Source organism: Oryzias latipes, chromosome 2 (assembly GCF_053564925.1).
Source record: "Oryzias latipes strain Hd-rR chromosome 2, Olatipes_Hd-rR_3.1".
Taxonomy (NCBI): Eukaryota; Metazoa; Chordata; class Actinopteri; order Beloniformes; family Adrianichthyidae; genus Oryzias; species Oryzias latipes.
Window position 1 is genome coordinate 41,573,235 of NC_136238.1, and position 27,124 is coordinate 41,600,358.

Genomic DNA, 27,124 nt, shown 5'->3' on the forward strand with positions numbered 1-27,124 from the left:
AAAAGCATCATCACCTCTGATCCAAAAGCAGGAAAGGGATGTATCCACCCCAGCCTAATGCATAAATGTTTGCAGATTTTATTTTGAAATAAAACTTTAAAGCCAGAAGATGGAAAAAATCAGACGGTATGAGGAATTTTATTTGTCTAGGTGGACAGAGAAGTATATGTATATCTGAAATCTGGTGTAATTTAAAGAGAAGATGCAAAGAAATGACATCACACACATGTTTAATGAAATGTTTTAGTGCAGACATCAACAAACCGTTGAACTGGAGTGGTCACCAGTCAAACTGAAAGTGGGTGTGGCTCTCTTTAGGGAACCAGCAACCCGGTCTTCCTCAGCAGCATGGCCTTCTTCCAGGACTCCAACATCAACCAGCAGACGCAGGTCAAGCTGACCGTGTATGACGTGAAGGACCGCCTGCAGAGCACGGTGTGTTCATCGCCCTTGTCTTTCAGCTATCTTCCTGCGCATGCCTGAACGCTGTAAGGCTAACGGTGCGCGCTGGTCTTTGCGCAGATGTACATGCTAGGCTCTGCGTTGTTTTCGGTGAAGGAGCTGCTGCAGGAGAAGAGTCACAGTTTGCAGCTGGAGCTGAGGTAACGGCGACACAGCACTTCCATTTTCTGAAAGTCATTCAAAGCGGATGAGTTTTCTTAGGTGTGTGTGGTGTCCCTGATCGTACTGAGCATGCTCAGACAGGGGGAGGTGTCCGACAAAGCTTTACATTTGCCTCCAGAATCCTAAGATTCTGACTTGATGACTACTGTAAACCGGCCCACACCATTACACTTCCACCTCTGTGCTTGACAGTTCCACTTTTACGCTGTTATGTGTGCTTTCCTGTGGTTTTGTGTGCATTTTTTAAAGAGAAAATATTTACTTGTTTGTTGACGGACAGGTCAGCGGAGAACAAGCGAGTGGGTTGTGTCGTCCTCGCGGCCTGGCACCTGGACGACAAGACGGACCAGAGGATGTCGGTTGGCCGCTTTCCAGACAGCATTAACGGCAGGGTGAGTGTCCGGCTTGATCCCTGAGGCACTTCTGCCTCCTGACCCCCCCGGGGGAAGCCGCCGCTCACGGAATTTGTGTTTCTGCAGACGATGCTTCCGGTGGACGAGAGCCTGACGGAGGCCATGGGAGTTCGGATCAAGTACGCTTCGTTGTGTAAAGACACTCTGCTGCGCTCTGGTAAGTGTCCACAAAATTAGAAAATGATCAAACCAAAAGTCACGAAAATTTGAATGTCTTAGTAGACGCTCATCACATTGTCTAAAGTGTAATTTTTACCGCACAATACTACACAAAAAATCACAGATCAGCAATATCAGACGTGAAAAATATTCACGATCACAGAGAAGGAATAGGAGGAACAGAACAAGGATAGGTTCTGTGTGGCAATGTTTATGAAGCAACCTTTATGTTGCAACTTTTACATTGCAACTTTATTTGGCAACTTTTACATAGCAACTTTCTGTGGCAACGTTTATATTGCACATTTTACGAAGCAACTTTTTATGTAGCAACTATTTCAACAACTTTTACATTGATACTTTCTGTGGCTACTTTTATGAAGCAGCTTTTATGTGGCCACTTTGTTATTGCAACTTTTTTTCGGCAACTTTTATAAAGCAAATCGTTTTGGCAAATTGTATAAAGTGACTTTCTGTGCCAATTTTTACATTGCAACTTTCATGTGGCAACTTTTAAGTGGCAACTTTGACATTGCAAATTTTTTGTGGCATCTTTGATATTGCAATTTTTTGTGGCAACTTTGACATTACAATTTCTTGTGGCAACTTTTATAAAGCAACTTTTCTGTGAGAATATTTACATTGCAACTTTCTGTGGCAACTTTTATATTGCACATTTTTATGAAGCAACTTTTTATGTAGACAGTATTTCAACAACTTTTACATTTACACCTTTTGTGGCAACTTTCATGAAGCAGCTTTTATGTGGCCACTGTATTACATTTTTTTGGCAACTTTTATATAATAAATCATTGTGGCAAATTGTATAAAGTGACTTTCTGTGGGAATTTTTACATTGCAACTTTCATCTGGCAACTTCGACATTTAATTTTTTTGTGGCAATTTTGAAATTGCAATTATTTTGTGGCATCTTTGATATTGCAATTTTTGTGGCAACTTTGACATTGCAATTTCTTATGGCAACTTTTTTTAAAGCAACTTTTCTGTGAGAATATTTACATTGCAACTTTCTGTGGCAACCTATATATTGCAACACTCAAAAAGCTATGTAAAAGTTACCACTGCACTGTTGCTATGTGTTCTGTTTGAAAGTTGCTACACATTCACTTTTATATAGCAACATTCACATAAAAACGTTCACGTAGCAAAGTTGACATTACAACAATTTTCACGAAGCAACGTGGTGAATCCCCTGAACCCCCATGAAAGCTTCGTCCTGCGTTCATCTCCATGTTTGAGACAAACCGACGCTGCGTGTCCCTCTGTCTCTCAGTGTTCGGAGGAACCATGTCCCGGATGTACCGCTTCCCCAGCACCGGCGGGAAGCAACTGCGGGTTCTGGAGCAGATGGCGGAGAGCGTGCTGTCGCTCAACGTTCCCCGACAGTTTGTCAAACTGCTGCTGGACGAGGACGCTGCCAGGTAAGAGGTTCCCCTCCTGCTCCCGGTTCTCCATTCAGCTCCAAATATGGACGCGCATCTGCCAGCAGACTCTGTTTGATGGGAATCTGCACTCAAGAAAAGATCGGATGCGCCCAATTATAATGATACAGATTAAAATATCGTACAGATTCTAATCCCTTATTTACGCAGAACAGATTCCAGTGGAGGATTGGAACAAAACTAAAAGGTCATTCTTCCTGGTTTTATTTTGAAGGACCTCTCATCAGCATTCATCAGAATATTCCTGTTCTTCTTTTTCCAATTTTTTTTTTTTTCGTCATCTTTAAAGGTCAAAGTTCAGCAAACTGGATCCATGCAGACACAGGCGCAAAAATTACATAATAAAGAAGAAGAAAAAATCCCACATAAGCGCACTCCTGGCCAAACTATACAAAGACGACCGCAGAACATGACAAGATTTAAGGAAATACTGTATTTAAAGAACATTTTATCCAGTTTGAGGGATTTTTGACTTACTTGTTGGGGCCTGTTGTTGAGAAGTGGTTTCTTTTGCAGATGACAAACTACACTCTAAAAACTCCATTGTTAACATATAACCAAATTTGGGTTCAAATGAAGCCAATATAGCCCTAAAAAAATTGGTCCAAAACGTAGCCAACATATATATATATATATATATATATATAACCCAAGATAAATGACCCCAGAGTCAGGTTGCAGAAATAACCCACATTTTTAGGAGTGTAGTTGATGGCATGGATTGGTGATTTTCTGCGACATTTCTTATTGTTCTTGGATCTATTTTACACTTTTTTAGTGCCGTTTTTATCTTCCAGTAAACCATCACCTATGTGTGTTTTTAGGGTGTGTGAGCTGCAGGATCTTGGGGAATTGTCCCCCTGCTGGGAGAACCAGAGGAGACAGATTGTGTCTCAGTACCAGACCATCATCCTGGCGTACCAGGAGGCGCTGTCCGACCTCAACGGCTACAGAGGTTAGCTTTCTTTGAAGCATTTCAAGAAGTCTGAGTCGCACATCGACAAATGACGAACGCAAGAAACACGGTGGCCGTGTGACACGGCCTTGAGCTTCTTCTTCTTCTGCGCCACCAGGTCCCTCCTTCAAAGCCAGCAACCTGAAGGCGGACAGGAAGCTGGAGTTTGTGGCGACCAACCTCCACGTTCAGAGGATGAGGTTGCAGGACGAGCTGGGCTTCGGTGACGTACCCGTTGGCTGACGTTTTCTCCTCCTTTGTTCCTTAAGGCTAACGTCCGTGTCCTCTTCCAGAGCACACCTACGACATTTTGACCGTCGGCGCTCCGGCCGCTCACTGCCGGGGCTTCAAAAGCGGCGGACTGAGGCGCCACATTCAGAAGCTTGAGGAAGCAAAGAAACAGTACGTTTAGAAAATGGAAAACCCCACCCCTAAACGTTCTTTTCCTCTTAATTTGATTAATTTTACCGCTTGATTCATGCTTTTGAGTCTGAATGAACTTAAGTTTGACATGAAATGAAAGCGTTGATCCTTCAGTTCCTCTTCATTTTGGTTTTATTTTCTTTGATCAGCATATTTGAGGAGGAATGGTGAGTTCTTGTCCTGATTTCTGCATCTTTTCATTTCAATATTTGCATTTCACTGCTTTTTAAAACAAACAAAAAGCACATTCTGTTCAGCCTTAGTCCCAGCTGTCCTTACGGGTGGACATGGGCTAACTGCGGATGAATAATGGTCACACCTGTACGGGACCGTCGAGATCGTAGACCGCTCAGAAACCTGCGGGCGACAGGTCGTAGTGAACACAAAAACACCAAAACACGATACGCTTACCACATGCATAACAATGGTACGTTCCCTTTTCGCGACTTGTTTTAACACTTGTGCTATCCTAGGCACTTTAACGTTGGGATTGGGGTCATCTAGATCAGTGTTTTTCTACCTTTTTTGAGCCACAGCATACTTTAACCTTGACAAAAATCCCGCGGCACACCAGCATCCAAAAAGAAAAAGCAGAAACTCATTTTATTGATTGATTGTATTGATCTACAGCCCCTCTGCAATCTCACATGCATTTTGTGATAATTGTGGCAGAAAAAGCTGGAAGCTGCAGATGTTTCTTCTAAAAAGGAAATAAAAGTTAAGTTAGAAGATTTAAAAACCGTTTGATGTGTGTTCGTTGGTTTCAAGACGTTTAGAGGAGAGACTCGTGCACCGAGAAGCTGTCTCTTTAACCCAATGCATCATGGGAGATGAGTAGTGCAAACAGCCGCCAAACGCAGACAGACTTTCTTCCATAGGCTTCATGGTTTTGTTCACTTGTTCCACGGTCTGATACCGGGTCCCGCGGAAAGCTACACCGCTAAAGACGAGCTTTAGCTGGTATTTTTGTTAGAACTGAGAGACTTTACAATCTGAATCGGAACAAGGAAGTGAAGACTTTAAGCACTTCTGATTGGTCAGACTGATGACATGTGATTAAGCCTCCAAGAATGATTGGTGGAGACAGTTGAAGGGGCGGGACTTTTCCGCAAACTGTCATAGCTGCAGGTAAATCGCGGTACGGTCATTCTTATCAAAATGTCTCTAATAGAATCAAATAAACACAAAGAAAAGGTATTTTACGATCTTTTATATTCCTAACTACTCAGTGTTTTATCAGGACCTGTTTGGATGAACACAGAGCTGATATCCTGGAGATGGGAGATGTTTTTAGATCAGATAATGAGGGCAATTTCCCACGGCACACTTGACCATCTCCCACGGCACACTAGTGTGCCGCGGCACACTGCTTGAAAAACACTGCACTAGACAGTGCTCTGAACCTTTTTTCTTCAATGATTTGTGATCTTCACTGGTGTCCATGGATTACATGAAATCTTTCCACCTTTATCCACTTTTGTCATGGTAGGGAGAACACGTCAAAGTAAGGGTGGGGTCATCTGGACCCCATAGGATAGCACAAGGGTAAAGGTGGCCGTACGAGCCTCAATGGAACTGCAAGACACAACTGGGCTGGCAACGCCGTAATAACACACGCTATTTGACAAACTGTAAGTCCTTGTCCACTGGCAAGCGTAAGGCGGCTTTTGGATTCCTAGTTGCACGGATAAGAGCGCAAACACGCTTTTCTCCGCAACAGAATCCGCTGATTTACGTTGATTGCGTAACACTTCAGTGTTGTAAAGTGCTGCATATCAGTGCGAGGATGATTTTCTTCGCTTCCGAATGCGCTTGAATGACGATAATTACATTAACGGTTGAAGAGTCCCGATTGTCGAAAGCATGTGCTCCTCTCTACGACCCTCCACGAGCCCGGACAACCCAAAAACCCTGCAGCACCAGTGCAGGTCAACCGCCCGTACGGGTCATGTGACTAAGGCTTGAATTATGTATTATGAAAACAGGTTTGGTTTGAAAGTTAAGAGTTGTTACTGTTAGCGGTGGATGTTTTCTGTAAGCTGTTGACGTCACTGTAGACAAGCAGCCATGTGCATGGAAACACTAAAGTGCGTCTGTGTCTCTAACGCCGTTGTGGACGACCAACAGCTCAACAAGAAAAAAACAACAATCAGATCATTTAACCCTCATAAGTGTAGACCAGATGGTAGACCAGCTCTGATTCCACCGCTTCTTCCTGCAGCAGCGCCCTCTCCAGTTCCCAGTCCATCGTCTACATACCCCAGGACATAGTCCGAGCCAAAGAGATCATTTCCCACGTCAACACGCTCAAGACTCAGGTCAGCTACTACGCCGAGAGGCTCTCCCGAGCCGCCAAAGACCGATCCGCCAGCGGCCTGGAGAGGACTCTCGCCATTCTGACCGACAAGGTTTCTGAGACCGTTGGCTTTGATTTTTGTTGTTTGTTTTTTTTGTGGACTTGAGCTCATATTTTACGTTCGTCTTCAGACGCGTCAGCTTGTGACGGTGTGCGACTGTAAGCTGCTGGCCTCCGCCATCCAGGCCTTGAACGCAGCCCGGCCGGAGTACATTGCCTCCAAGGCGTCCCCATCCGCCGATTCGGAACAAGTCATGCTCCGCAACGATCAGGACACGCTGCTGGCCAAGTGGAGCGGCCGCAACAGCCGCTCCTCTCTGCACGTGGACTGGCATGAAGAGGAGTGGGTGCGTGATTCCCCAACAAAACCCTTCCTGTAGCCTAGCAACAAGTTTTAATGGGGAGATGTTTGGATTTGAACCTTTGTTGGCATGTTTTATTTTGTACAAAGACATTTGAAGTTGCTGTCCAAAACACAGAAAACAAATGTCTTAATTGTTATAAAAATGGCACTTTAGAAGATATAAATCGTAAAACTAAAAAGAAAAATGGAGTGCTGAAGAAGAGGGATGGGTTATGATAAAACTTTGGTTTTTTACTTCCAGTTTCCTTTAAAATCATTTAAATAATATACAAATCTCATCTAAAAGAGTAATTTCCTGTCACAGCAGAAGTAGACAGAGGAAGAAACATTCTTTCCATGGCGGGTTTTTCTGAAAAACTAAAGAGGATCTTTGCTAAACACCAAAAAGAAGCCAGTTTTAAGGTTTATTCGCATTTTAAAGACAAAAAATCTCATCCTAAGACCAGGAAGTCGGATGATTTGAAAGACAATTACATGTTCGTATTAATTACCCTTCACCCCATAGATGCAACGTGTTTCCTGTTTGCCATGCTGCCCGTTAGTAAGCCCCAACCATCGACTGTATGTGGAAACTGGACTGAGTGACCCCTCCTCCTGGCATTTCAAACAGGAAGTACCCGCAAATTCCCACAGACTTCTATGGAGAAATAAAGAGCTGTTAGTCATTTTTTCATATTTTTATATAAGTTCTTCAAGTTCTTAACTGACCAATTAGACGCCTCAATAAAAGTAGGTGGTCTCACGTCGAACATTCAAAACATTTGATGGATAGATTCCGTGTGGCCCGCTTTCAAGTGTAAGGGGTGTGGCCTTCCAACAAGCTCACTCCTGATTGGTGAGAGTGGTTGCCATGGAAATGTTGACTAGGACAGCCTCGTACCAATTGCTGCTTACTGACGGCTCTTGGCTCTCTCATGGCGGCTTCCGTTTCGCAAAAAAATGGCGACTGAACTGACTTCATTTGGTTGGAGCCGAAAATAAACCGTTTTCTATGGATGATGTCACACTGACTCTGTCCAGTTCTCACATACAGTCAATGGTCCCAAAGAAGACCAAGACTCCACCATGACCTCACCCAACGACCCTGTAGGGGTGGATTACAAGAGGATGGGCTGTCCGCTCTAGTTTCCCTTCTTTGGTCTTTTTAATGAGACCATCCAATTTTAGGAAAGTGGACGACATGTGAGGCCTGAACCCAGAATCTGATTGAATACAATCGGACGAGTAGAGAAACATCTCTAGAAGAGGAAACGACAAGTCCAGATAAAACGACTCAACTTCAAGATGTCAACTGGATAAAAATGAACCTTCATTGACCTTTTGTCGGTAGAAAATCACCATTAACTGTTCTCTTAAACCTTCTCCAGAAAAAATAAAGGATAGTTAACTGGTAGAGTATTTGGGGATAGAGGTCAGTTCAGGGTCATTTAAGGAAAAAGAAAAGACAAATTACAGAGCAATTCAATTCCCAAACCTAAAAATTAGGGGTGTACTGATTTATTTTCCCAACGATTTGAGTCGTGGTTGACGATCGGTTCATTTTGAACGATTTGATTCACTAAATGGATCCAGAACATCTTTATCCAAACTTCAACCAGTGTGACTCAGAGAGAAATACCTGACACTGAACAGTGCAGGTGAAGTTTTCCAGATTCCTTGGATTTCTTCAAGATAAACAAGTGTAAATTAAATTTGCCTTTATCATTTTTTACTAACATCATGTGTGTGTTATCCACTGTGACGCACTTGGTCGTTTTTACAGTTTAGAGTAAAATAAACCCACCGTGTCTCAATGCAAATGGCATTTTCCAGGATCTATATAATCAATTTATTTATTTTGAAATAATTTTATAATGATATAGTGATATAGCCTCAGTCAGATCAATCTGGTTGAAAAAAAATATTTAATCATGTAATCCATCAGTCGTTATACCCCTACTAAAAAATGCACCATTTTAAACTGTAATACAAGTTAAAACAGCTGATTATAAAAAACAAACAAACATGGTTGTCCTGATAAAGGTTGAACACCTGACTGAAAAGAAGTTTATATTTGGTGCCAAATTAGACTTTTTAACATTAGAGTCAATAGAAAAACTTCCTCTCTTCTGAAACCACCCCCTAGTGGTCGTGTGAGGAACTGCAACATTTGGTTCTTTTGTTTTTTACCAAATTCAGGAACAGAATGTTGGGCGGGAAGGTTTTAGACAGGACAAATGTGCCGATTAGTTTTTGAGACATGTGTCAATCAAAGGCTGCGCCCCTTTTTTGAGTTCCTTTTGGTTATTTTTAGTCATCTTAAACGTCTTTGCCTGTGCCTGCAGGAGAAGGTGTGGTCAAACGTGGACAAGTCTCTGGAGTGCATCATCCAGCGTGTGGACAAACTGCTCCAGAAAGACAGAAGACCCAGCATCAGCCAGCAGACCAGCACCCATAGCGACCCGCAGGGCGGCGAATCCAAAAAGGGTAACACCCTCACACTCCGTTTCCACCTAAAGCTTTTCTCCCCCTCGTTCCATTCATCTCCCAACTCTTAATGTGAAAGGAGAGGCGCGAGCTTTCTGGATCAACCCAGGAATCCAGGATTACACTTCAACCCCCGAAGCGCCCGCTCCATCCTCATCATCCTCCTCCTCTACCTCTCCACTTTCATCTGAAAAGAAGGACAGCTGTATGTTGTTTCTTCCCTTCATTTCTTCCCTTCTGAAGCTTTATTCCTCAATCAACTCTTTTCAAATTAGTCTCCATTTTATGTCCATTTTCGCTGCTATTGTTTATATGGATGTCAGCCTGGGGCACGACGTCTATACATATTTCAAAATCAAACTTTTTTTGTTTGTTTTATTTTGAAAAATATAAAGCTGAGCCACCAAAATCCACACATTTTAGGCCAAAAACATTTCCAAAAACCTAATTTATTGATCGGTTGGAGTATGGACCTTCAGCCCCGGGCTGCAGTGTTTTTCTGCGACTGTCTCTGCTGCTCTCTGTGGCTCACAGCGCCTGTCAATCATGCACGTTTGCAGATGGAAGCCCCTGTGCCGCGGAGGCGTACCCAGGTAAGAGCCCCGCCCACGCTGCTTCCAGCCAGTCGTTAGTATACGGCTGTAGGTCTGCAAAATCCAGCGTTCTGAGACCGTCTCCAGTCAACTAACAGATCGACAGATTGTACCAACTCCACCAGCCTATGAAACTAAAAGGTTTTGTTGCTTCAACAGAATCTGTCTAAACTAAAACTGTTAAAACTTATTCGGCTTCCTTGAAGGCCGTGTCCCACAGCCACTCCGTACATTTGCACAGATGAAAATTGGTCATACATCAATCTACGTGGAAAAAGTGAGAAAAGTTGTGGTCTTTTCACAGATGTGTTACGAATGAATCATGTTAAAAACCACGGAAGAAGTACGAATAAACCACACACAAAAAACACGTAACCCTGCGCTTTATTAAAATTCGTGACTTTGACTTTCTGAGCAGAAATCACATCGTATCAGAACCATGGTCAGCTCCCGCCGTGGGCCCTTGCGATGCTTTGTTTTAAATAAACACTTGGATTCCCTCAGGTCCGCACCAGTTCTAACTCATCCGGTTGAGGTATTCCGCCATGATGGGGGACCCCCGGTGGGAATCACAGCCAGGGAGGTCAACAAGAAGGGGGTCCAAAGTCACATTTACACCTGACGTACTTTTGTGCTGCGCTAGACACGATCCAGATTTGATATGTGTGCTTCATACGCAATATAAAAGTTACACATCGGTGGTTCATGGGTGAAAAATTTCGCTAGACATACGTGGAACGGCCGTGAAAAGCCCCACATTTGTATATGCATCGCACATAAATGACACCCTATTGATTTACGTAATAATGCCGTATAAACGACATAAAATACTACCAAAAATTTTAGAACAGCTCAAGGCGCAATTCATGTAAAGACCCGTCGGCTGAAATCCTCGACGGACATCTGCGCACATCCATGACTGACTAACGCAAGAAACACTCATGAATGACGTAAGTCACGCATGTCTCACGAAAGACGGAGACATTTCATTTGTGGAAAACGCTCCAAATGTGCGCAGTGGCTGTGTGATACGGCCTCAAGACAAAACTGTAGTTCTGAGAATGTATTTACTGTTCTGACTGACTGTCGCCAAAGCCTTAGTCCCAACTGCCCTAACGGGTGGGCTGTCTGTCGGGTGGGCCGACCAATACAGGGCACGCAGGTGACTAAACCGGCTGTCTGGAGGGTCGTAAAGGGACACAGCCGCAACTTAAGGGGAGCGTAGGTGTGTCTTGCATTTCCTTTGAGGCTCTTTGAAAATGGAAAACGAGGTACAGTGAGTGCCCAGACGTCACACTCTAGTCGTCAGTAAGCTGCGAGTTTGACAGCATCACTTATACACCATAGGTTCGTTGAACTTTCAGCCCTACAAATACTTGATGATACTCTTAACCACACGCACAAGTATGAAACCCTGGAACTGCTAGACACACCTGCGCTCCTCTTCACGAGCCTCCAGACAGCTTAAAACCTGCAGCACCCAGATGGATTAACTCCCATAGGGGTCATGTGACTAAGGCTTAATCAGCTGCTTCTGTGCTTGCAGACTCTGCCAGTATCTGCATTTCATTTTGCATTTTCTTGATGCTTTTATTTTGAACTTATGTTCATGTGATGTTGAGCTTAAGGTTTTTTTCTTTTGATTTGATAGAAAAACCTCTAAAATGATATCAAATATAGTGATTGACCTGGTAGCGTGTTTGTAAAACTCACCACCAGCTTAAACCTACATCTACAGTCTACACTAAAGTTTTGTTGACCTTTGACCTCGGTAGGAGGCGGCCATCTTAATTTTTCCAAAGAATTTTTTGGTACCCTCTACAGATTTGAACAACTCCTATAGATTTTGATCTATCACCTCCAAACTATTTGAGCGTCAAAGCGAAGCTACTTGGAGAAAACATTTTGGTTTTAAAGTTTGTAGATGTTGAACTGCATTAGCATGACGAACTTACAAAAGTGACGTTCCCCTGTTCACGCATTTTTCCTTGGAATATTGTGAACATTTTATAGCTCAAGCTGAGCAAAACGATATGATGAACAATGTGAGCAAGTTAGGAATGTGGGCGGGGTTTACAAAAAACCTCCGTTGCCAAGGAAATCCAGAAATTTACTTTAGCAGATTCTTCTAGAAATTACAAAGACTTGTTCGTCACCCCCAGGCGACCAAGAAAGAGAGTGGTTGCTATGGAGATAAAACCAACAGGAAAGCCATCATTGTGAAAAAGAGATTTTTTATTATTAATTTGTCACCAGGGATGTAGGCATGAGGGGAGAGAGAGGAGCAGTCAGCAATACGATTGAGTACAGAAAATCATGTGATTAATTAGAATTAAAAAGGAAATAAATCATTTAAGTTTTAAACTGAGCCAAGAAAAAAAAAAAAAAAAAACATTTTAAAGGCATGAAAATGTGATTTTGAGTTTTTTCAATCCAATTCTTTGTCTTTTTTTTTTTTTTACTGTCAAGGAAAATCTATGGTGAATTGTGCTCTTGTCATTTTGTCCTAAAATGTCTAAAAAAATGTTTGAAGCTTCTTTTGTTTGAGTTTTTAAGCTGGAGGTTCTTCGTTGGGTCTTTCCCAGGCGAGTGGAGCGAGGCGCTGTACCCCCTCCTCACCACGCTGAGCGAGTGCGTCGCCATGATGAGCAACAAGGCCAAGCAGTCCATGGTGTTCCTGCTGATGCAGGACAGCGCCCCCACCATCGCCATGGACGTGACGCTGCAGTACCGCCGCGACGTCGTCTTCTGCCAAGCGGTCAGAACTGACGCTCAAATCTGCCGCCGAAGTGCTCCTCCACGGGTCGACTGTCTAAATTCTGCCGACACAGCAGTTCTGCGGCTGCTGTGCAGCTTTGAAAGTTTGTTTACAGAAACGAGTTCAGGCTGATCTGCCCTGAAGAATTTTTACTGCCTCACTATGTCACTCAGTTAGAGAAAGATCTGCTTTCCTCACGGCTGCAGCCTCACAGCCATGTTTAAATTCCTTCAGTCAGTCTAGAATTTTCTAAACTAGACCATAAACAAAAAATAAAACAACCCAGGTGTTTATATCTTTAATTATCATTATTCATTTAGCAAAAATCTACCTCTGTGCCTGTCCCAAGCCCGGTTGCTTTGAGAGGGTTGCGTCAGGAAGGGCATCCGGCGTAAAACATTGCCAAGTTTACCATGCGACTTGTTCGCTGTGGCGACCCCTGATGGGAGAAGCCGAAAGAGAAACATTTATTTAGGAAAAATCATGTTACAAAAACAATAAAATCAAAGCTCCAGGAATTTTTAAAAAAAGCAACGTTAAAAAAAAAGGATGCAATGCCTTAATGTTTAAAGATTGAATCAACAATAATAACTTTTTAAATTTGTCCAGGTACAGATAAAAAAGTATATTTGCAAAAAATATTGTCTAGCTACCTCAGAAGTTGCAAAATAAAATGTTATTTCACTGAAAATATTTCTAAGGTTAATTTATGTCTTATATGTTTTACAAAATATATAAAACACTACACGAAGCTGTAGACATCAACGACCAGAACCAGAAGTCTCCCTGTTGCCCAGAAAAAAATCATATTTTAACTGCTGACCCGAACAGTTACAGTTTTTTAGGTTTTAAAAATTATTCAAAAAGGTTTTTCCGAAATCCCGAAACCTTTTAGAACAGGGTTAGGGTTGATTTTGCCTTCTAGCTAACAATGTGAGGCGCCATCTTGTCATCATGTTGTCATCATCGTGTTATTAATAAATAGTAAATACAGCAGTTTGTTTTTTACTAATACAGACTTAATAAAGGTTTTATTGTTTTCTAGTTAAAAACATGATTTAAAATCCTTTCCCGGTGTTTATAGAGTTGTGAAACAAAATCGAGGCAGGCTTATATTATTGATTTAACATGTAATGTATAATATCGCATCATCTGCATAGAAGAGCTGCCTTTGAAAGTGGATGATCTTTAATATTTTACCATAGTAAATGTAATTTAAAAAAGAGACCCCAGCATAGAGCCCTGATGCACCTCTGAAACACCCAAAAAAGATAAAGAAAATCAAAGAAAAACACAAGCATAAAGGTTAACATTTTTGTGCCACATTAGTTTATTAAAATCTGGATCAAAAAGACGTGTAAACGGTTCTGTGTGAATGTTCTAATGCCAGTAATTTCGTAGAAAATCCATCATTGATTTTGAAGTTTCTGCTCCTCAAACGTTTTCAATCTTTGATGCCGTTTGTTTGTTTGTTTGTTGGTTTCAGCTCACCGCTCTCATCTGCGGCTTCATTATTAAGCTGAGGAACTGTCTCCGTGACAACGGCTTCCTGCGGCAGCTCTACACCATCGGCCTGCTGGCTCAGTTTGAGTCGCTGCTCAGTACCTACGGTATGCTCCGGCCCGCTGCCGCCGCCTTCGAGTCGACGGCTGCAGACTGACCTGTGCGTGTCTGTGTTGCAGGGGAGGAGCTCGGCATGTTGGAGGACATGAGCGTCGGCGTCATGGATCTGCGGAACGTCACCTTTAAGGTAGAGTCACCGCACAGAGACACCGGACTGAAGCCAGTCTGTGCTCCTCCAGCATCAAGGTTTTCCTTTTGTTTTTTTGGTTCCAGGTCACCCAGGCAACCGGCAGCTCCACCCCCGACCTGCTGCCCATCATCACTGGAAACCGGGACGGCTTCAACGTGCGCATCCCGCTGCCGGGGACCATGTTCGACGCGCTGCCGCGGGAGATCCAGAGCGGCATGCTGCTGAGGGTGCAGCCGGTGCTCTTCAACGTCGGCATCAACGAGCAGCAAACGCTGGCTGAGAAGTGGGGAACCGCTCCTTTACTGCACCCGCGGAGGACGTAAAACGCAAAAATCAAACCTAAATGGGTTCCTCTGTCCTGTCAGGTTTGGAGACACTTCCCTGCAGGAGATCATCAACAGCGAGAGTCTGTCCAGACTGAACTCCTACTACGAACAGTTCAAAGAAGTCCTGCCAGAGGACTGTGAGTACAAAGCAGAGCAACACAAACATGGAGGTGGGACTGTAGGGTGGAGCTTCCATGGCTTTGATACAGTTTTCTTATTCTTTTGAGTTCCATTATTTTCTAAACCCGCTTGGTCCCGTTTCTGGGTCACCCTGTTGCTGGAGCCTATCCTCACCCTTTTGGGCGAAGGCAGGGTTCAACCTGGATGGTTCTAGACCATCACAGGGCTATTATTCTGAGTTTCAAAGTCTTTTAAATACTTTTCTTTAACCCAAGATTTGTTTTTTAATTGAATAAATATTAGGGAAAAGTTTGCACATAAAAAAAAAATCCCCCGCCGTTTAAATATGTTTCACTACTTGGACTGCAGTTTCTGCACATATTCTGAAAAGGGATTTCTTTGAACAATAATGACAAGAAGGAGGGGCTGTTCTTGTTGTGAGGAAACGTAGATCCAGACATACGTCAAAGATCGGAAGCTGGTCAGAATTTTTCTGAATTTTCTGAAAAATATTCAGTAAAAACTCCTAAAAGTGCTGAAATGAAGCCCTAAAACAACCGAAACTACAGCAGCTGATTCAACATTTAGTTTTTATTGATTTAGTGTTTGTTTGTAATTATTGTACCCATTAAACATAACTTTTTAAAAATCCCTTGCTTTAGTTTTTTGCCAGTCCCTCTAAAAATGTAATATTTAACGCATGAATTGGTTTATTTCCACGTTGGTGTCCTAATTTTTCAGAGAAACCTGAAATCTGTTTAAAGCAGACTTTATTTTGAAGGGGATTTTATTTTGAAGGGAATGTCCCTCTATAATCATCCATTGGATTCTTTTTTTTTAAAAGTTGAGTGTTCAGCATCAGCAGCCATAGTTTTTCAAATGTAAAAAACAGAGTCTCTAATGTGTTGCCATGGTTACAGGAACCGTGTTTTTGCATTATTTATTTATACCAGCGGGCATCACACTTCACTAGCTAGAATGTCAACGAACCCTAATGTTTCCAAACGTGTGTTTAACTGTTAAACACGCCCACTGTAGCTCTTCAACAGCGAAATATTGGACAAATATAGTTTATTCAACAGGCCACGCCCCCTAGTAGGTGATTGACAGATCCGTCATAACACCCTTTATCTAGCTAGGACATCAGTGAACCCTAATTGATACAAATAATCAAGTCAAACATGCGTCTTCAAGTGTTTAACACACCCACTATAGTTTTTCTGCAGCTATAGTAGTTTGGATGGATAAATGTCATTTAACAAGCCACGCCCCCTTCAGGGGGACAGATGGTTCAGTAACACCACCTTTTGTGCTAGTTATGATTTCAGAGAATTAAGACAAATATGCATCCTTAACAGTTGAACAAGCCCACTGTTGCTGTTCAACAGCAAAAGATTGGGCGGTAACGTGTCAATCAACAGGCCAGGCCCCCTATTAGGGTATGAGGAAATTAGCCCTTAAAGGCTGAAAGCAAATGATGTCGTTGTGTTTTCTTTGTGCTGATGGATCTTGTTTACGTCCAGGCCTTCCGAGGTCCCGCTCCCAGACCTGCCTTCCTGAACTGCTGAGGTTTCTGGGACAAAACGTCAACGCTCGAAAGAACAAGAACGTCGACATCCTCTGGCAGGCCGCCGAGGTAAATTCCTCAGAAACCTCTGCCTGAGGCGGAGTTTTATTTCACTCCTGGACCGGTTTTCAGTCCAAACGTTACCAACGTTTTCCCTCAGATATGCCGCCGGCTAAACGGCGTCCGCTTCACCAGCTGTAAAAGCGCCAAGGATCGCACGGCCATGTCGGTGACGCTGGAGCAGTGCCTGATCCTGCAGCACGAGCACGGCATGGCGCCGCAGGTGTTCACGCAGGCGCTCGACTGCATGCGCAGGTAAGGAGCCCGCACAGCACCTGGATCACATGGTTTTTAAAGGTCTACAGCAAAGATGGTGCAAAACAGGCGATAAGTACAGATGCAGAGAGATACTTTTATGTTTTATCTGAATACTTTGACCAAAACCACAGGTTTCCTCTTCCCCACAACCTGGATGTCGGTTCTCCAAAAACCGGAGTCCAGTAGAGTGCAGGGAAGATTAGGAAGGGTCGAATGAGCAACATGATGTCATTCTGACGTGTTTCCCAGGTCAGGTGCGAATCGTGCAAATCATTGGTTTCTGGAACAATGTGTAGGGTTCAGGTTTATCAGGTATGGAAGCGCACCTGGATGTGTCCGAGTCAAGAACATGTCCGCAGGGATGACGGGACAATCAATACGACGGACAACAGTTTAGATGCGTGCAAATATCTGAAGTATTTGGTTATGAAAGTCCTACTGTGTACTGCACTGGCACATAGCCGTGCTCTTCATCCTTTTTCAGGCCGGTGTGAGGCTGAAGTTGACGTCTGATTCTACTTAGCTTCTGTTTACCCTTAAGGGAAAAGTTAAGGGAAAACCCTGTTTTATAGTCCTGTAATAAATCAAATGTAAAGACAGTTGGAAAATATTTGGAGCTGTTATACAATTGATAAAGATTAAACTAAACAAGAGTTTTTAATTTGTTGAGAATCCATTAAAGGCTTTATTAAAAGGTATTTCAAATAATAGAATACGATTTTAGAGAAAATTTAGCTCAGATTGTCCTTCAGGTCCAAAAAATAATTCGTACATCTTCACTAAATATTGTTTAATTGTGTTTCCCTTTAACACAGAAGAACATTTTCTGAGCTAAAGGATGTTTCATTTAGCTTTACTGTAAGAATATTCTTAAATTCCTTCTTTGTGTGTCTACATTAACGTGTTTAGTTCTCTAGAAAGGGTGTTGGACCCATTAAAACTGTGATTTTTTTCTCCTTAACTTTCCCCTTAAGTTGTAGCTAAAACCAGACACTAGCTTAAACCACTTTTAAGGTGTGCCAAAAAAATACAACAAAAATGAAAATAAAATAAAAATGTCACAAATGCAGTAGTTTCCTAACCACAATAATGAACTATAGTTATAAATCTTTACTTTAAAAAGTACTTTTTTTGTTTGTTAAATGCAGATTTCTTTCTTTTTTAAACGGGGTAGGAGTGATTCTGAAGGGGGAGTTTGTAAACAGTGTTCTAGAGGTGAAAAGAGTCTCAGACAGGATGATGAGCCTAAAGTTAGAAATTGAAGGGGTGATGGTGAATGTAGTCAGTGGGTATGCGCCACAGGTTGGCTGTGAGTTAGAAGTGAAGGAGAGATTCTGGAGTGAGTTGGATGAGGTCATAGAGAGTATCCCAAGAGGAGAGAGAGTTGTTATTGGAGCAGACTTTAATGGGCATGTTGGTGAGGGCAACAGAGGTGATGAGGAGGTGATGGGCAGGTTTGGTGTGAAGGAAAGGAATCTGGAGGGACAGATGGTGGTGGACTTTGCAAAGAGGATGGAAATGGCGGTAGTCAACACTTACTTCCAGAAGAGAGAGGAACATAGAGTGACATACAGAAGTGGAGGTAGGAGTACTCAGGTGGACTACATCCTATGTAGACGAGGTCATTTGAGAGAGGTTAATGACTGCAAAGTGGTGGTAGGAGAGAGTGTAGCCAGACAGCACCGCATGGTGGTGTGTAAGATGACTCTGGAGGTCAGGAAGAAGAAGAGAGGGAAAACAGAAAAGAAGACCAAGTGGTGGAAGCTACAGAATGAAGAAACTTGTGAGGAATTTAGGCAGAAGTTGAGGCAGGGCCTGGGTGGTCAGGATGAGCTTCCAGATGACTGGGAAACTACAGCAGAAATTATCAGGGAAACAGGTAGGAAGGTGCTAGGTGTGTCATCTGGAAAGAGGAAAGACAGTAAAGACACTTGGTGGTGGAATGAGGAAATACAGGAATGCGTCCAGAGGAAGAGGTTGGCTAAAAGGAAGTGGGATGTAGAAAGGACTGAGGAAGGTAGACAGGAGTACAAGGAAGCGCAGCGTAGAGTGAAAAGAGAGGTGGCAAAGGCCAAACAGAAAGCTTACGATGAGCTATATGACAGGTTAGACACAAAGGAAGGAGAGAAGGACTTGTACAGGCTAGCCAGACAGACAGAGATGGGAAGGACGTGCAACAGATAAGGGTGATTAAGGACAGAGATGGAAAGGTGCTAACAACCCAGGAGAGTGTACAGAAAAGATGGAAGGAGTATTTTGAGGAGCTGATGAACGTGGAAAATGACAGGGAAAGAAGGGAGGAAGATGTGGTTGTTGTGGAGCAGGAAGTAGCAGAGATTGGAAAGGATGAGGTTAGAAAGGCTCTGAAAAGGATGAAGAGCGGAAAGGCCGTTGGTCCTGATGACGTACCTGTGGAGGTATGGAAGTGCTTAGGAGAGACAGCAGTGGAATTTCTAACGAGGTTGTTCAATAGGATTCTAGAGAGTGAGAAGATGCCTGAGGAATGGAGGAGAAGCGTTCTGCTTCCGATCTTTAAGAACAAGGGTGACACGCAGAACTGCAGCAACTATAGAGGAATAAAGTTGATGAGCCACACAATGAAGCTGTGGGAAAGAGTAGTGGAAGCCAGGCTTAGGAAGAAGGTGGAGATTTGTGAGCAGCAGTATGGTTTCATGCCCCGTAAGAGCACCACTGATGCCATTTTTGCTTTGAGAATGTTGATGGAAAAGTACAGAGAAGGTCAGAAGGAGCTGCATTGTGTGTTCGTAGATTTAGAGAAGGCGTATGACAGGGTGCCGAGGGAGGAGCTGTGGTACTGTATGAGGTCGTCTGGAGTGGCAGAGAAGTATGTCAGAGTAGTTCAGGACATGTATGAGAGAAGTATGACGGTGGTGAGATGTGCTGTAGGTCAGACAGAGGAGTTCAAGGTGGAGGTGGGACTACACCAAGGATCAGCTTTGAGTCCTTTTTTGTTTGCTATGCTGATGGACAGGCTGACAGACGAGGTAAGACAGGAATCTCCCTGGACAATGATGTTTGCGGATGACATCGTAATTTGCAGTGAGAGTAGAGAGCAGGTGGAGGAACAGCTAGAGAGGTGGAGGTTTGCTCTGGAAAGAAGAGGTATGAAGGTCAGTCGTAGTAAGACAGAATACATGTGTCTGAACGAGAGGGATCAAGGTAGAAGCGTTAGGTTACAGGGGGCTGAGGTGAAGAAGGTGCAGGAGTTTAAGTACTTGGGGTCAACAGTTCAGTGTGATGGGGAGTGTGGAAAAGAGGTGAAGAGGCGAGTGCAGGCAGGTTGGAGCGGGTGGAGGAAAGTGTCAGGAGTGTTGTGTGACAGAAGAGTGCCAGCAAGACTCAAAGGAAAGGTGTACAAGACAGTGGTGAGACCAGCTCTGCTCTATGGGTTAGAGACGGTAGCAGTGAGACAGAGACAAGAGGCTGAGATGGAGGTAGCGGAGATGAAGATGTTGAGGTTCTCCTTAGGAGTGACCAGGTTAGACAGGATAAGGAACGAGTACATCAGAGGGACGGCACATGTTGCCTGTGTTAGCGACAAAGTCAGAGAAGCCAGACTGAGATGGTTTGGACATGTTCAGAGGAGGGATAGTGGATATATTGGTAGAAGGATGTTGGAGATGGAGCTGCCTGGCCGGAGGGCAAGAGGACGGCCAAAGAGGAGATACATGGATGTCTTAACAGAGGACATGAAGTTGGCTAATGTTAGGGTAGAAGATGTTCATGATAGAGTGAGGTGGAAAAGGATGATTCGCTGTGGCGACCCCTGATGGGAAAAGCCGAAAGAGAAAGAAGAAGAAATGCAGATTTCTTTCCTTCCTTTTTCTTACAGGCTTTTTTTTTAAATCTTTCTAGCGTTAGCTAAATTGAGCCCTGATCAGTTTTAAATCAATCAATCAATCAATCAATTCCAGCTGTTGTTGGAGACACAGTTTAAAGGAAAAGTTAATGTTTTTGATTGTCTGAAGCTGTTTGCAGAAATGTTTATGATTCATCTTCAAACCCCACCCACCTCCACCCCCCCACGCCCCCGCCTCCTCATCCAACAACAAGTTTTCCTTTTACTGGTTGGGAACGTTTTTCCCCCCCGTTTCTTCCTCATTTGTTTACTTCTGACCAGCTTTAAAACATGAAATCGCGTCTTCATCGCCTGACGCCTCCCCTCCTCTTCCTCTCCTGTCTTCATCCCATGTCTTAGAAACAGATAAACATGGTGGAACCATCTGCTTTCTTTTCCTGGAAGCCTTTTCTTAATTTATCTTTTTTCTCTCTTTTCCTTCCTCTGTTTCCTGTAACATAATCCGTCTGTTTCTTTGAATCATTTCTGCTGTTTGTTTGTTTGTTTGTTTTTCTTTGTTCATGAAATCAACATCATTGTTGTGATGTCGCCCCCTTGGATTTTGTTTGCCATCCCACCCCTCCACCCGCATCTGTTGCACGCCATCTGTTTGCTTGGACTGCCCCCATGGCGCTCTCTCCGCCCCCCCTTTCCTGATCGTCTCCATCCTTATGGGCTGCCGCCCCCCTCCCGCCTCCACATCTCCGTCTCCCTGTGCCCTCGGCAGCATCGGTACCAGGGAGGCCGTGATCCAGAAGAACCTGAGCGGCTTGCTGCCGGTGCGCGACCTGCGCCTGGACCCCAGCCTCCTGTACTCGCTCCCTCTGCTGGCGCTCAGCCCCAGCCTGCTGGTGGTGTGGATCTTCCTCAGCGTGGCGTTCTTCTTGGCCAAACTCCGCTGCAGCTGAGCTCAAGGACACTTTACCCGAAGGACTTGTGACTCCGCCCCCGCGCATCAAACCCAGCGTGGTTTGGAAGCCACCGTCTTGTCGTGCACGGATCCACGCCGACAAACCACCACTGAAAGGGCTTTAAACCGCTAGCGCCCTGTTCTCAGGGCTCCGCCCCTTAAATTTTCGTTTTTTGTTCACAGCTCAGATTCTTCTGGACTGAAAACCTTCAGCTTTTCATCCACACTGAACCTGCAGAGCAGAAAGCAAAACACGTTTTGTAGCATCGTCTACCTGAAGCTAATTTGAAGAACAGATCGTTAGCGCCGCACTAGCTTCACACAGGAACTTTAGATATTGGTTCCTAAACAAAATCTTTAACCAAAACAAGTTTATTGAATAAAATAATAATTTCATTCATCTAGATCTATAACAACTAACAGAGCTAAACAAATTATCCCATAATTGTTTCAAAGTTCCTTTTTTTACCCTCTTTCTTCAACATTTCTGTATGAAACCTTTCTCCCTAAAGTTTCTTCCATAAACACATTATTAATTTTTAAAAAGAAAAGAAGTTTTGAATCGATCGATAAAACGTAAACATTTTAAGTTATGGATACAGGAGAAAGTTGTTTAGAAAGTAAGCAGGTGTTTTGCGGGGGAAAAAACACACAATAGATGTACAGGTCTCACCGTATGCTGATGACACCACTTTCTTTAACGCTAACTTTAAACCAGCTACCTAAACGGCATATATTAGCATCCAAGCTTCAGGAAGGACCCAGTGTAGCTTTGTAATGAAATCAAAAACTTTAATATTTTTAGTTGTTTCTTCTATCTTTGTCTTCCATACGCTTTTGCACTTAACTAACTCATATCAAGCAAACAAAAGCTTTTATTTTGGTGCCAAAACAAATATTTTTCTTGTGGTTTAAATTAGTCTTCCTGTTTTGAAGTATTAGCTTGTGCACTTTGAAGCTTGTGTGGGTCGCTTACAGACAGTCGATAAAAGACCAAAAAAAAAAAAAAAAAAGCCATTCGAGCTAAAATAGAGATGTCTGTAAGCCACGCCCACTTTCAGCTTCCAACAAAATGCAATGTTCAGATAGAGCTTGACCTTTGAAAATATCAGGGTTTTGATTGTAGGAAATCCAGGTCGAACGTGTTGATTATGCAGGTGAGCATCTTTAGATGTTAAAGCTGTTTCACTTTTCTTAGCTTTATAGATTTATGCACAGAGAGGGACGCGGTTTTCTTTGATGCTTTCATGCTTGTGCCAAAATAGTCAGATTTGTATCATATTTAGTCATTTTTGCTCACGAAAAGTGCAATGTTGTGTTGTAAGTGTTTACCTTAATCAAAACATCCAAAAATTCAAGCTGTTGTTCCAACAATAGTTACAAAAGTGAGAACTTTAAATATTCATCATGTAACGTATTGATTTTTTCAAATATAGCAACACTTAGTCTTTTTGTTTTACAGGAATTCTGCCTTGTAAGAATCAATATCCTGTAAAGTATTATTTACCTCCATAAATAGAATCTGCAGGGACTCGAATCAGACTGGAATGTCTTCCTCAGGGAGTCTCCAATTACTGATGGCTCCCTAAAATAAAGGGTTTTATTTCAGTTTCTGTTCTCTAAGGTTCTCCTAAAAGATATTTAGCGTTCGTATAGTTCCATTTGTATTGAAAGATAGAACATGAACGTATCTGCCCATTTTAGTAAAAAAAAATGTATTTAAGTAAATTTTGAGTAAAAAATTTGTTGTTTACTTATAAGTAAATATTTGCTGTATACTTTTTATTGCAAAGTAATCATACATTTACCCAAAATGAACTTAATCTACAGGCTCAAATGTTTCAATCTCATTTTCCAGTCCTGAAATATTTTAAACTTTAATAAATGTATCTTTTACTTTTGATATTTTGAAAAGAAAATAAGCTGCATTATGCATTTATGAGTACAGAGGCCTTTCTAATGGAGTTTGTTTACTTTAGCTTAAGCTAGGCTAACTATTTAGCCTCTTTGTGTTGTGTTTGCTACTAAAGTTTAGTCAGGTCAAATCATTACATTTGCACAATATTTTTATTTATAATCGATAATATCTCTGAAAATATGAATCAAACTCCCTCCTCTAATAAATAATAATAGCTTTCAATTATTCGTCTTCAGGAAGTTCTCTAGCTAATGTTAAGGAGCTTCTGATTTTGGCTAGGTTATACTATGCTTGTGTAAGGGTTAATGGTTGAAGAGTTAATGCACGCCGTGGAAGCCTGAACCATCCGACATGAAACGGAGGACGGAAGCGTCCGCGAAGTGCATTAATTCTGATAATGCAGACATCGCCCGCCATTAACCCGCTTATTCCATGGTCACTTACAAAAGACATAAATATTCAACCAGTTTTTAGTACTTTATAATTTTTATTTTTTAGGTCTGGATGGCTTTTCTTTCCAAAAAGCAACCTATTTGTTACGTGTAGTGTGTAGGTAATGTGACCACACACATATATGCTGATGGTCACGATGGGTCATATAAAGCATGAGTTCAGAGAGAAAGTTCACCTCTTACCACTTGTTTTTGTCCAGATGATGAAGGTAGTGGTTGTTTAAAAGAAGCCGGCGCAGTGATACAAAACATTTAAGCTGCGTGACCGGAACTTCTTTTTTAGGCGTACATTATCACTCTGGATTGTCACTTTTAAATGCACACTCAGCAGCCAATCAGAATCGAGAATTCACCTGGACCATGACACAAGTTAAAAGTAATAACCACAACTTCACTACTCTAATGGCTTTGAATCTAAATCATATTTTAAAATAATATTTCATGAAGTGTTTTGAAAACATTATCAATTCCAGTTAGCATTGCACCAATGCTAGCATTGGGGTAAATTAGCAGTTTAGTTTTCCGCCTTATCTAAACATGCGGCAAACTGCTAAGTTTTTAAGGTTTATAGTTCAGATGCATAATATTTTGTTGAATTATTAAAATATCCAATAAAATATTAACCCCCCCCCCCCCCCCCCCCCCATGAATAAAAGTTGCGTCCATTTGTTTTCACATGGACGTCTTTGGTTTTAGAAGTTAAACTAGTTCATGTTAATTAGCCTCTGAAATTAGGCTAGGTTTTTAACGCATCTATGTTAAATGGTAGAAATGTAACCACTTTGATTTTTTTGTTAAATTTTATTTTTTAATTTATTTATTTGTTTTTTATGTCATCTATGGAAGTGTTTTAAAATTCTGTTCAGTCCCAGTTAGCATTGGTTAAAATTAGCACTTTATTTTTGCCTATTTTATTTTGCCTTATCATGTTTAATAAACCCTTAACAAGGTAAAAACTCCTCATTTAGATAATACATTTATGTTTATTCAATAAATGTTCTCAATATTATAAAATGGCTTCCTGCTATTAAAAAAAATCAACTATTATTTGTGGAAGTTTGTGGTTTTAGGAGGTATTGCAGTTGATGTGAATTAGCCTCTGATAATGGCTAATTCTACTACGTGTATGCTAAAAGGTAATTATTTTATAACTGTAATTTATATAAAGTTAAGTATTTTTGTTGTAATTTTTAAACGTCCTTCACGTTAGTTTTATATTATCAATACCAGTTAGCATTGGTGTAGATTAGCAGATTTGTTTCCCGCCCTTTTTTAAAGAATAGCAAGACACAAATCCTTACTTTTACATAATGCATTTCATTTTATTTGATAAATTTTCTCAGAAATATGAATAAATGTCCCCGTCAATAAATAATAATAACTATTTTTGTGTCTACATGAATGTCTGAGGTTATAGGACCTAAGCTAGTTGAGGTTAGCCTCTAAAATCCATTGTCAACTTTAGCACTTATATTCTTTAAAGTGAACTTTTTTTTTTTTATGTTTTTAGTCTTTTGAAAGTATTCTGAATCCCTGTTAGTATGGGTGCAGATTAGCATCAGTTTAAAGTGCATTTGCACAGAAATATCACAGAAGTGGTCATTATTTTTCCTAAACTTAAAGAAAATATATTAATAAAGCAATCGTATGAGCTAAGTACTTATTAAATATCATTATTAATACCTCAATAAAGAGCTTTTTTATTTTTTACTTTTTTCCCATTATACTTAAAAAGTGAGTATTTTAGTGGTTTTGCCAATTTTTTAATGAATATTTTTAATTTATCAGAGATATTACTGAAATTGCACTGTATACTAATGTCTGGGTTGCATAAGCTATTTGTCATAAATTATTTATTGTATGTAACATCTGCCAAATATCTATGCTTGTGCTGTGATTATTGTCACTTTATATCAAAGATTATTATTGTCATATTTATGTTTTTGTTTTACAGTAACTGCTTCTTTTTGGTTTGCACAGTTATTTTTTGTTAAAATTAGAAATCCTGATGAACTTAATTGTATATTTATAATAATTAGAGTAGATTCCTAAACAGGTTTTGCTTATGGAATGAAAACTTGTAGGATGAAATATGTATCGTCTGCTGTTTTGCTTTTGTTTTCAGCTAAACAGTCACATTTCTGGCCAAATAAAAGTTTTTTGCCTCTATGTGGAGATAAAAAAAACGGTGGTTTTTAAGGTTGAATTCTTGCCCTCCAATTATTACTCCGTCTAAACGCAATGGCAGTTGTGCCCCCTTTGTGTTTCTGACTCCGCCCACTCTGGTTTCTGTCTCCACAGCGAGGGCTGCCGGCGGGAGAACACGGTGAAGAACGTCGGCTGCAGGAAGTACGCCTTCAACTCTCTGCAGCTCAAGGCCTTCCCCAGACACTACCGGCCGCCTGACGGCACCTTTGGCAAGGTGGAAACCTGAGCCAGGGGGGGTTGGACCAGGTGTTGGCGCCCGCTGAGGCCTCACTGGCGTTAGGTTTGACCTTTGTGGAGGTAACCTCAGTGATTCATCAATAAACAAGAAAAAAACTCTTCGGATCTTCATGGTAACGGTGCAAAAACTGTCTGTAGGTACTGTAAACTCCTTGCATAACTGTTCGAGTGCGCTCACCACCAAAAAAATGACATTTTCTTGGTGCCTTTTTAGACAAATGTAGCTTTTGCTTCAACAAAAAGGCGTTTGTAGTTCAGCGTCTCGAGCAGCAGAAACGCTGCAACAGTATTTGTCTACCAGCAGGGGGCGCTAGAGGAGAGGATGAGCGTCCACGCTGCTCCACACTGTTGAATTATGGATGAGAGGGTTTTGGATTGTATCATAATTAATACGTTTCTGCAAATTTACGGGATTTGAATGATTTAAGTTAATGTTTTTGTATGTTTTTATTTTAAACACATATGTAATGAAGATTTTACAGAAACAGTTCTTAGTTTATCACTGCTGCTCGTGCCTCACATTTCTGCAGCTTAAATAATCTGCTTTTTATTCATAAATCTATTTTAGGTTAATTTATTCATTTTTTGTTAAGGAACCGATGATTCCATAATTTATTTATTTTAAACAAATATCACAGATTAGTCTCTGATCCATTCCATAAGACCTTTCTTGGCATAAAGTTTGTTTTCATTTTATTTTAGCAGAAAACTAACAAATTTGATCTTAAACCAAATGTGGCTTCCTGTAAAAAATAAAAATATTCCAAAACAACAGTCAATGTCAATTTTTATTCTAGATTTTTTTTTTATGTTTTACATTAAGTTTCTGTGTTTGTATCATCAGGCTTATATGAAGTTTTAATTTAACTTAATGGTGCTTGT

At 41.6% G+C, this 27,124-nt stretch overlaps 1 protein-coding gene across 26 annotated transcripts in view; it reads left to right on the forward strand.

Annotated features, from left to right (window-relative positions):
- The window catches only part of LOC101166362 (inositol polyphosphate-4-phosphatase type I A), a 46,738-nt gene extending 19,722 nt beyond the window's left edge, over window positions 1-27,016 (forward strand). For 2 of the 26 annotated variants that reach the window (XM_023961441.2, XM_078943644.1), the window contains exons 5-26: window positions 319-435; window positions 523-602; window positions 905-1,016; window positions 1,104-1,194; window positions 2,491-2,638; window positions 3,484-3,614; window positions 3,733-3,837; window positions 3,908-4,016; window positions 4,187-4,204; window positions 6,259-6,445; window positions 6,525-6,740; window positions 9,082-9,223; window positions 9,303-9,428; window positions 9,784-9,816; window positions 12,402-12,574; window positions 14,061-14,184; window positions 14,257-14,324; window positions 14,411-14,610; window positions 14,693-14,790; window positions 16,297-16,409; window positions 16,501-16,655; window positions 21,245-22,440. In XM_023961441.2, coding sequence (XP_023817209.1) covers window positions 319-435; window positions 523-602; window positions 905-1,016; window positions 1,104-1,194; window positions 2,491-2,638; window positions 3,484-3,614; window positions 3,733-3,837; window positions 3,908-4,016; window positions 4,187-4,204; window positions 6,259-6,445; window positions 6,525-6,740; window positions 9,082-9,223; window positions 9,303-9,428; window positions 9,784-9,816; window positions 12,402-12,574; window positions 14,061-14,184; window positions 14,257-14,324; window positions 14,411-14,610; window positions 14,693-14,790; window positions 16,297-16,409; window positions 16,501-16,655; window positions 21,245-21,425 — 2,727 coding nt within the window. In that variant the 3' untranslated portion in view covers window positions 21,426-22,440. Of the gene's footprint in view, window positions 1-318; window positions 436-522; window positions 603-904; window positions 1,017-1,103; window positions 1,195-2,490; window positions 2,639-3,483; window positions 3,615-3,732; window positions 3,838-3,907; window positions 4,017-4,186; window positions 4,205-6,258; window positions 6,446-6,524; window positions 6,741-9,081; window positions 9,224-9,302; window positions 9,429-9,783; window positions 9,817-12,401; window positions 12,575-14,060; window positions 14,185-14,256; window positions 14,325-14,410; window positions 14,611-14,692; window positions 14,791-16,296; window positions 16,410-16,500; window positions 16,656-21,244; window positions 23,142-26,098 lie in introns of those variants that run through there. The other 24 variants (XM_023961450.2, XM_078943662.1, XM_023961462.2 and 21 more) reach the window with 23 other exon arrangements.
- The last annotated feature ends 108 nt before the right edge of the window (window positions 27,017-27,124 follow it).